Raw genomic sequence first — 18,417 nt, 5'->3', positions numbered from 1 at the left:
CTAGCTTTAAGAAAATAGTTGTCAGGGTGCCTGGGTGGTGCAGTCAGTTAAGTGTCCCACTTCGGCTCAGGTCATGATCTCGTAGTTCATGAATTCAAGACCCACATCAGGCTCTGTGCTGACAACTCAGAGCCTGGAGCCTGCTTCAGAGATTCTGTGTTTCCTCTCTCTGCCCCTCCTGCGCTCATGTGCGCGCACTCTCTCTCTCAAAAATAAAACATTAAAAAAAAAAAAGTTGTCAAGTTAGGTGTGGTTAGGACAACTAAAGAAGGGTGGAAGTAGGAGGATGCTGTGAAATGGAAAAAAAAAGTAGTAGCATTTTGTACTTACGTTGCTTTGCAAGCTTCTTTAAATTCTTTATAAAGAAACTAAAGCTGGGAATTATAAAAGTAATGGATGTGACTTATATAGGAACACCAGTATACTCACAGAAAAGTTCCTACCTTTTGTCCAACAAAAGGTTGACAAAATGAATGTACAACTCCACTTTATGTTAAAATGAAATCTGCGATAGACATGTATATACAAATATATATACACATATGCACCATTTTTGGTTCCCACTTTAACTGGTGTTTTTAGCTACTTGACCAGCTACTGACCTCAGACACACCATTACCAGACTTGTCCTGTACTCAAATACTGGATTCACTCAATTTTGTGTAGAGGACTCTAGACTAGGAAGAGATTATTTGTGCTGTATTTTAGTTGTGCCATAATCAGAACTGCCAGATTTAGCAAATAAAAATATAGGACATGCAATTAAATTTGAATTTCAGATAACCAATGAATAATTTTTTAATGAATGTCCCTAATATTGCATGTTTCCAGCATTTTATCTGGCAACCCTAGCCACTTATAACTTAAGGAGTAGAAACTGTAATGACTTAAATAAAAATGAAATACCTCTTCATATTTTTAGACATCTTCTTCTATTGTGTTCTAATGCTAGTCTTTCTTTTCCAATTCTAAAGTATGCTATATAAGTTTAAAAGAACCATCTACTTAAATTAAGCCTTTCCCTCAACAGTTTTGTAAAAGGGGCACCTGGCTGGCTTGGTCAGTGGAGTGTGTGACTCCTGATCTTGGGGTTGTGAGTTCAAGCTCCTTGCTGGGTGTAGGAGATTAGTTAAAAATAAAATCTTTCAAAAGGTAGGGGGCAGAAAAACGTTATGGTTTTAAAATAAAGTGCTTTAAAAAATAAATGCACTAGAACTTATGTATTACTGCAAATTGTTGAACATAGTAAAGACAATATAAATGTCTGGCTTTACCCTTCAGCCAATCAAAGCTCTCCTTTTGGCCTAAAAAGATCAAAATGTAGGAGACTGTGGATATTCACCAGAACCCTTCATTTTTTCAATCTCTTCATCTATTTCAGGGCTGCTCAAGGTATATGCTTTTTCTTGATTACTACTATCAGTATCTGTTTTAGATGGTTTGTTTTGTGTCTCTAACAGCCGTGACTTCTTGAATTGCCATCCATCATCAGTATCTAAAGCTTTATGTTTAATCATCTGCGGTGTACTGCTAGCTGGACTAGCTTCAGGAATGTCGGTGTATTCTACCATTAAGGTCAGGTTGTCTATCACATCAAGATGGTGGTTGGCAGTACAGCTACTTTTAGAAATATGCCTATTTTTCAAAGAGATAACACATGAATGAAGAAATTCGCAATCTGGAAAAAAGGTCCGTAAAGCTTCGCAAAGAAAAATGTTCTCCTGAGGGTCTTTTTCGACGGTCTCCCCTAAACAAAATAAAATTAACAGTTCAACATGCGGTATTTGTTTTACAAAGCTTTTGTAGTGATCTATTTGTTAAGTCAAAAAGAGCTTAACTGAATATTTCCATCCTCCAAACTCAGAAAAATAGTGTGCATAATCCCAAATTCTAATTTATAGGCCACTATATTCTAAACGAGAATTTAAGTTGTATTTTTTAATATCAACAATATAGTATAGCTATAATAATACTGAGTTCTTTGTTAAGTAGGATTTAAGAGTATTAATAAAACAATTATTTTTAATCCTAAGGTACATAAGTTCATCAGTTAGTTTAGTGGGCTCATCCATAGTTCAGTCAGGATTTTTTTTTTAAAAGCACAGAAGGCAGTGATGTGTGAACCTTTTACTTACGTGCTACTTGAATTTGTGCCTGTTTTCTTTTTTTAATTTCCCATTTCAATCTGTGTACATCCTTTAGTAGTTTCTCTACTGCTCGCTCACTGTGTTCTACTTTTTTGCATATACTCTGCAAAATAAAATAAGGGCGTAGGTAAAATTCTAAGTGGTGTACTACAGCCTAGGTTCATAAACAACAGAAAGCCCTTTGTGGATTTTATATTATTATTAGCCTTTATAAATTTTTTTTATTTTGCTATTTTCTGAAGGAATGCAACAAGCACTTGTATGGTGCTTTATAGGTTATAAAATGCTTTCCAGATGTATTAACTTCCCATTTATACACACACAGCTTTATCACACCTGTTATCTGCATGGTAATACACAGAAATAAAAAACAAAAATATTTAAGTCATTTACTTTGAAACAAAAAATACTGTAGTATTTTGAGATGCATATTTACTCCAAACACAACATTAAGAAACTGACAATAGGGGTGCCTAGCTGGCTCAGTTGGTAGAGTGTGTGACTCTTGTCTGGGGTTGTGGGTTTGAACCCCATGCTGGGCATAGAGATTGCTTAAAAATAAAATCTTAAAAAAAGAAAAAGAAACTGACAATAGCAAGTAACTATGTTTTACTGGTACTATGAAAGAAACCAATGTGCAGACACAAAGGGAAGAAAGTTCTGATAGCATTTTGGCTCCTGGTTCCAATTCCTTCCCGAAGTTCAGCTGCTTTCTGCCTACAGCTCCTGTAACATACCTCTATATCCCCTATTTTAGCCCAAGTTAGTACTTTTGACATAAGAGTTCTAATATATTGCTATATGAAATATTCTGCCATTAAAAAGAACTAGACTATGTAGCAACATGAAAAATGCTTAGTGACATCAAATAAAAATCATGACAGTCCCCAACATCATCAACTACATAAAAGCATGTGTATATATATTAGGGAAAAACCAGAAAATATGGTAAAGTGAAAATAGTTATGTTACAAGTTGGGATTCTGGACATGTCTGTTTTCTAAAATTCTGTATTATCATTCACATTAAAAACCAGTGTGCATTAGTACTATAAAATGTATTAACCCTATTTCTTTTAGCATGGTGTGTGTGTGTGTGTTTGTGTATATATGTTTTTTTAATGTTTATTTTTGAGAGAGAGAGTGAGAGCACATGGGGAGTAGCAGAGGAAGAGGGAGACAGAGGATCTGAAACAGGCTCCACACTATCAGCACAGAGCCCGATGCAGGACTCAAACTCATGAACCATGAGATCATGACCTGAGCTGAAGTTGGATGCTTAACCAACTGTGCCACCAGGTGCTCTCCCTTAGTGTGCTATATTGAGGAGTACGGTGGCCATGGAATATACTACTCAGATCTCCACTGGAGGAAGCATAGTTGACTGACAGCCCTAGCTACCAAACTTTCAGGTCAGCTACTGAAGCCACACTTTCCCTCAGCCACTCTTAACCAATGACTAAACACAGTGGGTATTAGTACAAATCCATTCCTGTAGGACAACTTTGCTTAGCCACCTCTCTAGCCCTGTGGTCTTTTTTTTTTTTTTTTAATGTTTATTTTTGAGACAGAGACACAGAGTGTGAGTGGGGGAGGGGCAGAGTGAGAGGGAGACACAGAATCGGAAACAGGCTCCAGGCTCTGAGCTGTCAGCACAGAGCCCAATGTGGGGCTCGAACCCATGAACCGTGAGATCATGACCTGAGCCAAAGTCAGACGCTTAACCGACTAAGCCACCCAGGCGCCCCTCTAGCCCTGTAGTCTAAAGCTCTCTCTACCCAGTTGTCCTCCCATCCTGTCTCTTCTCTCAGGTGTCAGACTCAGCATTGTAAGTCCCCCTGCCTGTTCTTGTTCCTCTCCCTTTTATCCTTCTCAGGACTAATCTCTTACATGTCTAATCCCATCCTGAAGTCTACTTCTCAACTGATACAATGAAACAGAACTTAGTCCTGTGGTAGATTATTCTGTTCTCAAATACATGCTTCCCTTTTTATCCTGTAAAAGGATTATATATCCCTGCCTACTTCCATGAAATAGGGATATATAATCTGGCCCATGAAATGTGAGTGGACGTGTCATGTAAGCTCTGAACAGAAGGGTTTTTTTTGGTTTTTTAATTAAAAAAAATTTTTTTTAATGTTTACTTATACTTGAGACACACACACACCATGAGCAGGAGAGGGGCAAAGAAAGACAGAGACAAAAGACAGAATCCGAAGCAGGCTCCAGGCTCTGAGCTGTCAGCACACAGCCTGATGCGGGACTCGAACTCAGGAGCTGTGAGATCATGACCTGAGCCGAAGTTGAACGCTTAACTGAATGAGCTACTCAGGTGCCCCTGAACAGAAGTTTTAAAGCTGTTGTGAATTTCCACCAGCTCTTGCTCTTTTCCCTTTGTCATGAGACGAGCATGTCCCATATAAGGACTGCTCCTTCAGTGTGGATCCTAGAATAAAGATGACATTTAGAACAGGAGCAGAGCTGCAGCCAAGATATAATGTGAGTGAGACTAAACCTTTGTTTTTGTAGGCCACTGAGACTGAGGTCTTTGTTACTGAAACTAAACCATTAGAAAAATACGAATCTAATCAAATGTCAAGTTATCCCTAAAAGATTTGTTATCAATTTGATATGAACTCTAGAAGTAGTCTTTAAAAGTGTTTGATATGTGAACTTACCTTTAATTCCTCTTGTAAAGAAGCATACATTTCATTTATTTTATGTACCTCCTTTAAAGATCCATCTTCTTTAAAAAATTCAGAGCTGTAAAAATTACCATTTTGTCAAGCAAATGTATAGAAGTCATTTTAATACTATGACGAAAACTTATTTGTAGTTGAGGAGCAACAGAAGATTCTTTTTACTGGTTTTGCAGGGACATTTTGTCAACCTACTTGTTCACAGCAAAACCAATCAGAAAACTTAGTTCATGTATCTTCACATTAGCGGACTTCAAAGCCTCTTACGTACTACTGCCAAGACTCAAAAGATGTTAAGAAAAATAAAGACTGAAGGAGAGAGGGGGAGAAAGGTTTTCAATTTTTAAAATATTTTACTGAATTTAAGTCATCGTTGATTAAAAGAGGCAACATTATTTTATATACCAAAAAGACAAAAACAAACAAAAAACCCGGTAAGGCATAGTTTGTAAATTATCCCAATTAGAGATAAATGTAAAACTGTGCATCTCAGAATTAATGTATTCAGTTTCTTTAAAACTGTTAATTCTTGTGGAACACAAAAATAAATAAAATCTAGTCTTTTATTCTCCAGTAAGTACCCTGTAGTACCAGTGTTGTTATTTCTGACATTATTCCCTTAACGAACACACAACAGTTCTAGCTATATAGCTGTAGCCTATAGTATGAGTGAGTCTTGGCTAAAGCCTCATATTTTTGTTGTTACTTAATATCCAATCTAATTTTATGCCTTTATGATCTAAATTGCTGCCTTAGAAAATTATTTTCAGGCCAGCTACTTACTCTTAGAATATATATGTTGACATACACAGGATATACAACAACCCTTCTCTTTTCTGTGTATTATAAATGGACAAGTGCTAGAAAGAAATACGGAAACAGTAAAAAACAGTCTAGTTTATTTGAAATATGTGGTTATTACTTTTCCTTTAATTTTTATTTTGTTGTGTAATAAAAATTAATTTCAAAAAATGAATAGAAATTTAGTGGGAAAGCAGCTGAAGAATCTCACCTGTGTGTTTTTATTGCTCGGCTAAAACCAGTGGACTCACAGGAACCTGATACAGTTTTATAACCCAGTTGTTCAGACATGCCCAGATTGGCCACCACTAATGGTATCCTGTGAAAAACTCTGAAATAATAAAATTTTAAAATATAAAGTTAGAATAAAGTAAAATATTAACCTCTCCTTATTATACCTATATATACTTATACATATTATATATAGAATACCTTTCCCCTCCAAGATTAAAAAATAAACAAAAACCCCATTCCATACTACTTACCTGAAATGAAATTTATTGACTTGAAGCAAATGGTATTTAAAAGTGATGAAATGTGCATCGTGCAAGGTAATTTTGTGAAAACAATACCTTTCTAAAAAAATTTTTTATTTTAGAGAGCATGAACTGGGGAGAGGAGCAGAGAGAGAGACAGAGACAGAGACAGAGAGAGAGAGAGAATCCCAAGCAGGCTCTATGCTTAGCATGTAGCCCGACATAGGGATCAATCCAACAACCCCGGGATCATGACCTGAGCCAAAACCAAGAGTTAGACACTCAGTCGACAGAGCCACCCAGGCGCCCCTAAAAGAAGACTGTAATGTCTACTTTAACATGTAAAAATAGGCAGTATTGTTGAGATTCATCCTGTCTTCCATGAATAATAAAATTAATCTTGGCACCAGGGTGGCTCAGTTCGTTAAACATCCAACTTCAGCTCAGCTCATAATCTCACGGTTCGTGAGTTTGAGCCTTACATCAGGCTCTCTGCTGTCAGTGCAAAGCCTGCTTCAGATCCTCTGTTTCTCTCTCTGCCCCTCCTATACTCTTTCTCTCCCCCCAAAATAAGTAAACATTAAAAGAAATTAATCTTAGGGGCACCTGAGTGGCTCAGTTGGTTAAGTCTCTGACTCTTGATCTCAGCTCAGGTCTTGATCTCAGGGTGGTGAGTTCAAATCCATGCACTGGGGGTGGGTGTCAAGCTCACTTAAAAAAAATAATAAAATTAATCTTAGTTGGTACTCTTTTCACTTAATCCTCATATCCCATGAGAATGTTGTTTACATAACCTGTTGGGAGTCTCTGTTAACTCATTTTGGTGGACCACCAAGAACAACCTTGCTTCTTTCTTTGCAGAGGTTATAGAAAAGCTGCTCAAGTACCTAGGATTAGTTCTATATTACGTCCTTTAGGAACCATATCCAAAGTACACATATTTTTTCCACCTTATAACAAATCCTCTGTGGCAAAAACACAAGTCATCATTCCATACTGGGCTTCTAATTTCCTTATGTAACCTTCATCTTCCCCATCTATAAGAAAATATGGTACACTAACTTCAGACAGTTATTGTAACAAATGCAACAGTATTTGAAATATTTGTTAGGCTGCAAAAAGTACAATGAAAACATTGAGTATATTTTTCTATTAACTGAAAACAGCCAATGGCTGGCCAACATTACCCCTTCTGAGGTTTATATAAGGCATGCTCCAGCCGATGAGTAGAGCAGCTTTCTGTTATTATACTTGGTGTTAACAGCAGAAAAACCAGTTCCCGGCTTGAAAGATGCTTCTGTAAGTTTTTATGAAGCAGTCTCTCTCTAAATGTCATGATCTGGTCTGAATGACGTCGGAATTTGTACCAACCAACCACAGCCTGAGGGAAAATACAGAAAGATATCAGGTGTAGACCTTAGTGGTTACAATTATTATCTGTCTTACTGTCATAATTAAGCAATAAAATTGACAACCTTTAAAATGGCACTCTTAAATTTAGCAAGATTTTGGCATATATAAACAAAGTACATACTTAAGTATATACTTTACATTTATCAAGTATGTAAACTGACTCGTGTAGTCAAATTATCTTCCATTCAGTTATGGAGCTACTATTTTACTCATATAGAGAAAAAAAATTCCTAACTTCTTTTAGTTTCTTGATATCATTTGCTATTTTAAAATCTTAGTCTTTAGTCAAAATTTAAATGAAGAAAATGTCAATGAAAACAAATTTACTTCCTATATGGATATTTGGTTTGCTAAATAAATTGAACCCAATAGCTTTTAACTGAAATGTATATGGGAATGATACCACCTTTAGAAAGTGGGTTTCAAAATTGAGTAGGATCATATGAAATGGTTTTACAAACTGTAACATTTGCTGAACAAATTTGTTAGTATTACTAAACTTTTTTTTAAAAACTGGAAAATAAAACCTCATTTAGTAATTATAGTTTAGTAATTATAACAAAGAGCAACTACTTTGCTTAAAGGTCTGTGTATGACAATGTCAGCAACTAAGTTTTGTATCTGCACATTTAAACTAAGGAAATTAAAAGTTTTCTTCTTTTTAAAACTAAAAAATTTTTGTAAGTACATTTTTAAATACCCAAATATAATCAGGGGGCAAGCCCAAAGCATTTTCAACAAAGGAAGTTTTTTATAAGAAACTTACTGAATCTACTTTTATTCTCAACTCAGAGACCAAAAAGTTTTAAGAAGTACCCCCCCCCCCCCCGCCAATTTTGTATCTGGGGGGAAAAAGACCTGTTTTGATCATTCAACAAGTCTTACCTAAACACCAAGTATACTAGTAAAGGTTAGATGCTATATAGCAAAGCGCTTTAACTGCAGCTATGTAAAAGAACAGTAATGAGTTAAGTCCTGGAATAAACGGTATGGGAAGGGGTATGGTAGGAATGTGGAAGAGGAAGAGATCAATGCTAATTAGAATAGTCAAGAAAGTGGGGTGCCTGGGTGGCTCAGGCGGTTAAGCATCCCACTTCAGCTCGGGTCATGAGCTCAATGGTCTGTGGGTTCAAGCCCCGCAGGGGCTCTGCGCTGACAGCTCAGAGCCTGGAGCCTGCTTTGGATGCTGTGTCTCCCTCTTTCTCTGCCCCTCCCCCGCTCATGCTCTGTTTCTCTCAAAAATAAATAAAAGTTAAAACAATTTTTTTTAATTAAAAAAAAAAAAAGAATAGCCAAAGATGAGAACAAGATTAATATTTTTAATGACTGGTTTTGCTCTCAGAGCAATCCCTTTGAACTTCTGGAAGGAAAAAGCCTTTCTTTCTTCACTTGCTTTAGAGAACACTGTGAAGACAAATGTTGCCAAAAACTTCCGTTAAAGTATTACACAGTTTTAGGATATAATACCAAAAAACCCCCAACAAGTCAGGGAATACCTTTTTGACACTTGATAATATTTTCTTCAGTGCTTGCTCATTTAGTTCACCAGAAGAATTATAAAAGCTGTAAAAGCCAAAATTAAAGGCATTTCAAATAGGCTAAAAAAATGGATTTTATTAGCATTTTTAACTTTAGTTACTCCTTACCCACCCAAAATCCATATACCTACTTGCTGGTCATATGAAGTTCTAAAAATAAGAATAAAGTTCTCAAATTAACAGACTTAAAGTGGTAGAAACAGGAGATCCATAAGCAATGAAAAAGGCAAAGGAAGTGGAGAATCCAGGGATCCTTCATTCAACAAATATTTCTGTATGTCCGTTGTACGTAGAACACTATACAAGCTCTAGCTTTTTCTGGCAGAGCAGTTTAAGACCACACAAAAGCCTTTATTTCTATCATCCCCTACCACAGATCTTTCTCACCTTTACCATATGCTCCACTGCAGTTCTTATACAACCTTAGCTATGTGTACACACAGTGTGACTGTAAGATAGTAATGTTGATTTTTCAAGTACAATTGATATAAATCATAAAGCCATTTCATTAAAACTACACCATGTTGTAGTTGTTTGCTTTATGAAAATGTATCTAACTTATGTGTGTATTTTTCTACATGTATGTTATACCTGAATGAAAAGTTTTAAGAAATATCATAGCCTATTAGGGCTACAGTGCTATTACTATCTGTAGGACTAAAAACACAAGTTTTCACCATAGAAAGGCAATAGGAAGCAGGCTGGATAAAGAACCTAACCAGGCACAAGATTACATTAGAATATGGTAAGTGAGGACACAAATGATCAAATAAACTGGAATGAAAGAGTAGAAAAAAGGGCTGCTGTTGATATATGAGAATGTGTCACTGAGTTTAGAATATGCAATGAGGTGACTGGGTGTGAGAAAAACCCTCTAGGTAAACTGGTACCTGGGAGAGGCAGTGGAGACCAGCGAAAGCAAGCATATAAATACAGAGAAAGAACTATTAGACAGGGTTGAAATGAACAAGTGAATTTTCTTTAAAAAGTCTTTTCATTTTTATCAGTACCACCATGTATAACTGACAATTAAGATATCTTGTTAGTTTTAAAATTTACTTCATTCACACAGAATAATTTTCACAATAGATCATTTACTTCCTCTTGCTACTTACCTAAAGAGCTGATAGCATGGAATATATTTCTGGATGTCTGGAAAAAAGGAATTTTTTGCTATGATTATATAAGTTATCATTTGAATAGCATACACCAAGCACTTCATATATGAACAGCATATACTGAGGGAGGAAGTACTTTACCATGATCTCATTTAATCCTCACCACAAAGCTATGAGACCAATCATTCCTTCCATTTTAAAGATGTGGTAACAGGTAGAGAGAGTGGAGGGCCAAAATTCAAAGCCCGTGCCTCGGTCTTAACTAGAACACTACACTCACTCTCAATAGGTTTAATAATGGCAACACAAGAGATAAATTTAAAGTTGCTATATTTTCATTGGGTTCTAAAAAGGTCATGCTCTAATTCTACCCAATTGACAACTACAGCTGTTAAAGGGATTATCTTTTGTTGTTCCAAGCAGCTGCTTCATAAAGGATTTGTCAATGTTAACTACAAAAAAAAAAAAAAAAGCTAGTATCCTTTAGGAAGTAACTTTTATTCTCTTTCCAGTAGAAATACATCAAAATACATCTGAATTCTGGTAGCTACAGATGCTGTGCAAAACAGAATAAATTCTATTGCATAAGACATTATTATAAGTCTTGTAAGAAATATCCAGATGAATATGGTGTCCCCTCTATTATTCCAAACTTCCAGATCTCTCAAAATTATTCAAGGAGCAGTATGAGTGAAACATCCACATCTGATAACAAAGAAACTTATCCAGTGCACACAAGTCCGGGGGCACCTGGCTGGCTCAGTTGGTAGAGCATGTGACTCTTGATCTCAGGACTGTGAATTCGAGCCCCACACTGGATGCAGAGAATACTTTAAAACAACTACAGAAAAAGAGAATACAAGTCCTTCTGGGCTTCCCACTTTTAATTGTAACTTGTGTCAAAAATCAAATTTTACCAGACAGCATTTACTGGATTACTGTAATAGCAATCACTTATTTCAGATAGTTCCTGTGACATGTTCTCTTTGCATATCTCTTAGCTGGGCAGATCCTAGCCAGAGTACTAGAATTTTTTTTAGTTACTTAAATCAAAGACATCAGTGTGATTACAGAGAATTTGTGAATCTTCAGCAAGGTGAGGAAACCCACTATCAAACTGCTGTTGAATCTCTTCAAGTAAACATCTGAAGGCTGTAGACATCTCTGCATCTTTGTACCTGCAAGTGCCATCTTTAAAGAGAAAACTACATGAAATCACCATTTCAATAACTTTATGTGTATATTAATAAAAGTCATTCGGTCTATTTAAAAAAGGAAAAGTGATCATCCTCTTGAGACATTTTTCTTCTAGAAAATGTATGTTACCCTCAGACAAATCCCTGTTTAAAAAACCACAACAACTGAACAGAAACAGTCTTTGTAACTGATAACTGGTCAAACATACTCTGGTGTAGATATGGGAAAATACAAAAATGAAGAAAATCTCACTAACCAAAGCAATGTAGTAATTTGTAGATCCTGGATTTTACTTGTTATCATCTAATAATCCAACATTTTAAAATAATTTGAGCAAATACTTAAGTGTTCCTATAGCATTTGCCTAATACCTTAATGCTTAGCATTGTTCCAGCACGATGGAGTTGCTCAGTAAGTGGTTGCTTAAACTCCTCAAAATACTTTTGCTTACTTTGGGTGGTATGCCAGTTACAATGTGGGGGGAGGGGGGAATGCCCCAAAGGTTTGTTTTTAAAGCTTCTGTCTGACAAGGAAAAAAACCACATTAACAAAGTAAAGCTACAAACTGTATAAACACCTGTAACACATAACAAACGGCCAATTTCCCTAAGTTGTAATTTGGTATTACAAATCAATTAAGAAAAAGCAAAACAGTGGAGTAGAAATATAGTCAAAGTATGCAACAGTGCTGTCCTTTTCAACAAACAAAAGCTAAGAAATACAAATTAATATAATTTCTTTTCATTTATCGAATTGGCAAAGATGAAAAGATTGGAAAATACCTAGTGGTGGCACCAGTATGGGGACCCAGGCACTTTTACATATTATGAAAGAGTCTTAAGAACATGACTTTTCCCAAGGCAATGGTCTACCTCTAGGAATTTGACTTTCCAACAGACTCGAAGTCATAGAGATACATGCACTACAAAGTGTTATTATATTGTTTTGTATTAAAAAAAACAAAGTCATTAGTAACTGGCTTAAGTAGATACAGTGGGAATTCGTAACTGGTAAGTAGATACAGTGGGAATATAAAGCCATTACAAAGAATGGCAAACTATACACATTGATACTATTCTACACTAACAGTAAAACTAACAGTATCAATGGAGATATTTATCTTGAAGATATTTACCCATTTATAGTATAATCCCTTTCGTGTAAATAAAAATACACATTTATATACATGTGTATTATTAATGAGCAAAAAAATACTCATAAAACAGTGGTGACCAGAGAAGACTCTATTGAGAGTGAATTTAAATTTACTTAATATATTTACACATATATACTACATTTATATACATATATAAATCTACATATATACTTCCATTTTTAACCTTTTAAAGTGGCAAACAAAAAATGACATACAGTAGGAATATAAACTGGTACAGTATTTCTGGAAAGCAATTTGCTAATACAGATCAAGAACCTTAAAAATGTTCATACCCTTTGACACTATAATACCACCCCCAAGAATCTATCCATAATAAATGTAGGAAAATATTTATGTACAAGGATGGTCACAGAATATAATTTATAATAATGAAAAACTGGAAACTACTGATTATAATTTAAAGGACTGCTGAAATCACATAGAGCCATTAAGAGTAAGAAACCTAACAGAATACACTGCAGTTATAAAAAATGATATTTAGAGGATTGTTTAACATACGGAAGTGGTCATGACACAGTATGATGTCATGATGCCACATTTTTTATACAGCATACTACCAATTTTGTTTTTAGAAATATACTTAGATAAAACTCTGTTAGGCAATCAGAGCCTCCCCCCCACCCCCCATATATTTTAAAGCTCCCTTTTCCCTTTCTTCCCTGAAAGAACAGCTGCCATCTGCTGCAGGTGTTTCACCACCCACTCGTCAAACCCTTCACAGTCTTGCCTTTTCCACATCACACTCCAGAAGTTACTTACAATGATCTAAAACGGAGTCGAAAAAACGGAGTTTTTCAGTTCTCATCTTCCAATTTTTCTGTAGCACTTAGTGTTTCTGTCCAAACTGTTTTATCTTTTTTAGTGGTCTTGCTTACTGGTTCCTTCTCCTTTTGTTAGGCCACCTTCCTACCACTTAAATACATGCAGGAGCTAGTTCAGCCGCGTTTCCCCACAGTAATCTTACGGCATCTTATGTTCCACACTCTTGCTTTAGGCCAGAGCCATGATTTTAATTGAGAAATGAATACAATGCATCTTTTAAAATCTGCATTAAAAGGTTTTATCTATTTTTTAAAACAATTTACAAACTAATTTATCTGATCCCATTTAGTATAAACCATCAACTATAGTAGACACAGAAATAAGTGATCACAGGGGCGCCTAGGTAGCTCACTCGGTTGAGCATCTGATTCTTGGTTTCTGCTCAGGGCATACTCTTGTGGTTTGTGAGACTGAGCCCCACATTGGGCTCCATGCTGACAGCGTGGAGTCTGCTTGGGATTCTCTCTTTCTGCCCCTCCCCTGCGCTCTCACTCTCTCTCAAAATATATAAAGAAAGTTAAGGGGCGCCTGGGTGGCTCAGTCAGTTAAGCGTCCGACTTCAGCTCAGGTCATGATCTCAGGGGTTGAGTTTGAGCCGCACATCGGGCTCTGTGCTGAGAGCTCAGAGCCTGGAGACTGCTTTGGATTCTGTGTCTTATTCTCTCTCTGCCCCTTCCCCACTTGTGCTCTGTCTCTGTCTCTCAAAAATAAATAAATGTAAAAATAAATTTTTTTTAAAGTGTATAAAGAAAGTTTAAGGAAAAAAAAGAAATTGAGTGACTCACCAATTGTATAAATAACTTCAACATCATCCATTTGGGAATCAGTAATACTATTCTTGGCTTCACCTTTCACTTCCCCAAGAAGAAAACCTTCCTATAAAGGTAAAAAGCAATTTATGGAATATCATGATAGAATTACTACTCAATCACTTAACCAATATATCCCAAGATCAGGTGAGGGTCCCTGGTGAGGGACCAGGTACACTTTCAGTTTAGTTGGGAAATATGAACAGTTCAATAAAAATGAATAGAAGAGATTGTAAATACTGCTGTGATTTTAGCACACCTAGAACATAAAAGGCTTAAAGCCAGAAATGAGTACATAATGTCTGAAGAAGGAAGAGCAGGGTAGTTTGTCTTGGAACAGAAGGCTCCCCTTTCTGAGTAATGAAATTATGGATAGATGGGAATAGCGCCAATAATGAAACATCCCAAATAACTAGCCAAGGACTCTGGATTAATGGCACATGCTTCTGGGAGCCAGTGGGTGCTTCTGAGCTATGAAATGACACAATGATCAGTGGCTTTAGACTAAAAGTTATACAAAAATATTAAAGATTTGGAATTCAGTATCAAAGTCTAATTTCTAAAAGGGGAACTAGGAGCCCTAATTGTTTTAAAATGCAGGCATTTTACCACAACAGCAGTGATGTCTTTGAATTTCAGAGAATTCAATATTTTCATTTGGCACATTTAAAGACCCAATATGCTTGATGGACAAAGATTTTATCTTCTTTATAATTAGGTAAGAATGCCCCCTCCCATTCCATTAAAAAAAAAAATGACAGGGGCGCCTGGGTGGCTCAGTCGGTTAAGCGGCTGACTTCAGCTCAGGTCATGATCTCGCGGTCCGTGAGTTCGAGCCCCACGTCGGGCTCTGTGCTGACAGCTCCGATTCTGTGTCTCCCTCTCTCTCTGACCCTCCCCCGTTCATGCTCTGTCTCTCTCTGTCTCAAAAATAAATAAACGTTAAAAAAAAATTAAAAAAAAAAAATGACAAAAAAAAAAATGTTTCAATAATGTGAATCTTTACTGGAATCTAGGGGGAACAATCCAGAACTCTATAGTCCAGTTTTTTAGACAAACCCTGGGAAAGGAAGCAGTGTCAATGCAAGAATAGCTATCCAGAAAATCACCTTTTAAAGATGTTAGGAAAAAGATGTAAGAGTAATGGCCTCTCTAACACGATGCTATTTCCCAAGGGCTAATCCTTTAAACTACAGAGACTTAAGGACCCATTTTGTTTATATTCACACAAAGACTTTCCAAAATAATTTCCACAGCCACACACATTATAAATTGTCATATATTTGCTCTTAGCTAGGTATTAATCTACAAAGTTATTTAAAATTGTAGGGGTGCCTGGGTGGCACAGTCAGTTAAGTGTCCAACTCAATCTCACTGTTCCTGAGTTCCAGAGCTGATGGCACCCAGCCTGCTTGGGATTTGGTCTTTCTCTCTCCCCCTCCCCTGCTTGTGCTCTCTCTCTCAAAATAAAGAAAGAACACCCCCCCCCCAACTTTAAAACTGTATACATGAAAGGTATCAACTCCAACCTTATTAGGATTGTGACAAAAAACAATTTTGGAAACAACATGAAATGAAATACACAATATTTAGCAGAAATCAGTAGGCTGTGTTCAGTATGGTATTCTCTAAACTGTACTAGCATACTAAGCTCTTAAATCTAAGCCAGTATTTCTTGGGCTCAAAGTTTTATAGTATTTTTCTGATTTCGTAAGTTGTTCAAAACGTGTACTGTATTTAAAAAACTACCTCACTACTTCATCCGGAGATTTTTGAACCTGGCAGAAGTATGAAATAATAATATCTAAATTTGAGGATAAATTTAAATGTTTCTATTGTAACTGAAAGCATCAAAAAGGAACTAGCTGAGGCCTTACAATTTCATAAACTTGACACCAATGCAAACAAAAATCAGGTATCACATACTCCAAATTAGGCTTTCCCATCCACTAAGCTTTGCCCCAGAACAGCCACCGGATGCATCTTCTATTCCTTCACTGGCCTACAATTTCAACAAACGCGCACAGCAGCTGCTCTGCACGAAAAAATTCAGCGGCCTTTGAAAACCACTATCGGTAGTTAGGAGGAACGTAAAGTTAACCCGCAACACCTTTCCTACCGTAGTGGGAGAACGCTATGTGAACTCTCCATCCTTTCACAACTAAGTTTAATCAGAAAAAAAGGGGGACTGCTGGAAAAGAAACGCGTGTGTGTGGGACACTCCGGTCCGGGCGAAGAAATAAACACTGGTTAGAAAAGGAATGGCTACTCCCGGAGAAGACTTGCCGGACGGGAGACACACCAACGACCGCCCGGGAGAGGGACAAGGCAAAGCCCCAGGGCAGAGAACCAGCGCGGCGCCGTCGGGAAGCTCATGGGCGGGGGCCGGGGTAACGGCGGCGAAGGGTGCCCGCGCTCGGGGCCTCTCCCGAGGCGACGCTGGAGCCCGCCTCGCCCCTCGGGCTCACCGTGTCCGAGTCGGTGTTGAGGTGCTGGAAAGCGAGCGCGCCGAGCACAAAGCCGGAGAGCACCGCCGACGTACTCTCCCCCTCCATGCTTCCGCAGGCTCAACGCGCAGGGGGGATCGGGAGAAGCGGCCCGGCCCGGCTCCTGGAGCGTCGCGGCGGTGAGGCGGGGCCGAGCGAGGAGGTGGTGCCTGCGCCGGCGCACTGGACTCTGCGCGCTCCGCCGAGGGGGCGGGCCCGGGGAGGCGAGGGAGCTCCCGGTGGAGGAGGGCGCGGCCAGGCGGCTGTGGAGGGCGGGGCCCGGGGCGCTGTGGGTTTTTCACCTGGGGCGCGGTCCCGGTCGCATCGTGGCTTCCGCTGACGGCTTCGCAGTAAAGGCGGCTGGTTGTTGGCCACCACGAAGTGCGTTTGGGTGGTCAGCTGCTGCCAAGGGCCCTGTGGCGTATATGCAAACTATAATAAACGAACAATGCTGACAGAATAGAAACAGTGCTTATGTCGCTGTAATAGCACAATGGAAATACCCTGGGTATGGATTTCAAAGTGCGTGATACTGCCATTTACCCATTGAGACCTCTAGCATACTGGCACCCTTTTCATAGTCTCTTCTAGAACTCTTCGGTGATGTTACATCGTGCGTGCGTGTGTGTGTGTGTGCGCGCGTGTCTGTGTGGTGGGGTGGCCGCTTCGGTTTCTTTGAGGATTTGCTATCTTTTAGAAAACTAAAGAATCAGGTTAAAGAATATGCTGATTATAAATATTGTTTAATGATATGTATAACCGTGTTATGTTGAGTCATTTGATATAAATGGTAAGGGGAGTTGGGAAGACCAGGGCTTGGCGATATTCCACACACAATATGTAAAGCTATGTTTCTTAAATTATTAAGTCAGCAAAATATCAGACTACTGAATTGAGTTACTGTTGCATATTTCTGGGTTTTGTTGTGTGGCGGCTGTGTTTGGCTGAGTAACACGTTGAAGACAGATGTGTAGAATTATATGTTTATTACCTAAAATTAAGTTTCTTGCCTTCAGTTTAGCAAAATCAGTTAATACGAAAAGATTTGTCACATAATTTCTGTTTTGTGAATGGTAATCTAAAGGATTAAAAAATAAAATGCAGCACTATTCCAAGAGATCAGAAATAAACCCTCAATATAAAGTCGAGTAATTTTCAGTAAGTTTGCCAAGATTGTTCATTAGGGAAAGGACAGTCTTTTCAACAAATGCAAAAGAATTAAGTTAGGCCCTTTCCCTATACCACAGACAATAATTAGCTCAAAACGGATCAAAGATGTCACAGTTGTAAGGGTTAAATTGTAGTGTAGGGCTAATGCTTAGCTTGAAAAATAACAGCTTTGTGTTGACATTAAAGGTTAAGAGATAACAGCCTTGCTTTACTCTTATAAATTACGCCTCATACTCTTGTAAATTAGGCTTCACCAATTAAGGAAGCAAAAGTTCAAAGAAAAGAGCATCAGAGGCAGGGTCAAGGAGATCCACTGGTTGCAACTTAGAGGCAGAAAGTCTAAAGTAAACACCTCATTAGACAACTGTTTCTAACTCATCTGGAAATTGTTTCTTTGTTCTGTTCCCAGGTGATGATAAAACGATGTGATCGGTTATAAAAACTCTGTACCCCGGCTGTTCGGGGCCGCACTCTTATCAAGAGTGTTGGTCCCGATCGGTCGGCCTTGCCTCTCATTGTAATAAACTTTGTTGTGACTGTCACTGGTGCCTGTAGCATTCTGTTT

General features: G+C 37.8%; 1 protein-coding gene across 3 annotated transcripts; it reads right to left on the bottom strand.

The window, feature by feature from the left end:
* Positions 1-470: 470 nt before the first annotated feature.
* Positions 471-16,849, bottom strand: ABRAXAS1 (abraxas 1, BRCA1 A complex subunit). 3 transcript variants are annotated; one of them, XM_042936013.1, is made up of 9 exons: positions 16,665-16,849; positions 14,173-14,263; positions 10,189-10,225; positions 9,032-9,098; positions 7,310-7,503; positions 5,858-5,977; positions 4,825-4,909; positions 2,136-2,250; positions 471-1,747 (listed from the first exon to the last, which is right to left on the bottom strand). In XM_042936013.1, exons 1-9 carry the CDS (start codon positions 16,749-16,751, stop codon positions 1,314-1,316), a joined length of 1,230 nt encoding a protein of 409 aa, XP_042791947.1. In that variant the 5' UTR covers positions 16,752-16,849; the 3' UTR covers positions 471-1,313. The 3 variants fall into 3 exon arrangements, with proteins under 3 accessions (XP_042791947.1, XP_042791949.1, XP_042791948.1); XM_042936015.1 differs by lacking the exon at positions 16,665-16,849 and adding an exon at positions 16,499-16,651; XM_042936014.1 differs by lacking the exon at positions 16,665-16,849 and adding an exon at positions 16,316-16,491.
* Between the last annotated feature and the right edge of the window lie 1,568 nt (positions 16,850-18,417).

Source organism: Panthera leo, chromosome B1 (assembly GCF_018350215.1).
Source record: "Panthera leo isolate Ple1 chromosome B1, P.leo_Ple1_pat1.1, whole genome shotgun sequence".
Lineage (NCBI taxonomy): Eukaryota > Metazoa > Chordata > Mammalia > Carnivora > Felidae > Panthera > Panthera leo.
Note: the sequence above shows the minus strand (reverse complement) of the source record. Positions and strands in the feature narration are given on the sequence as shown.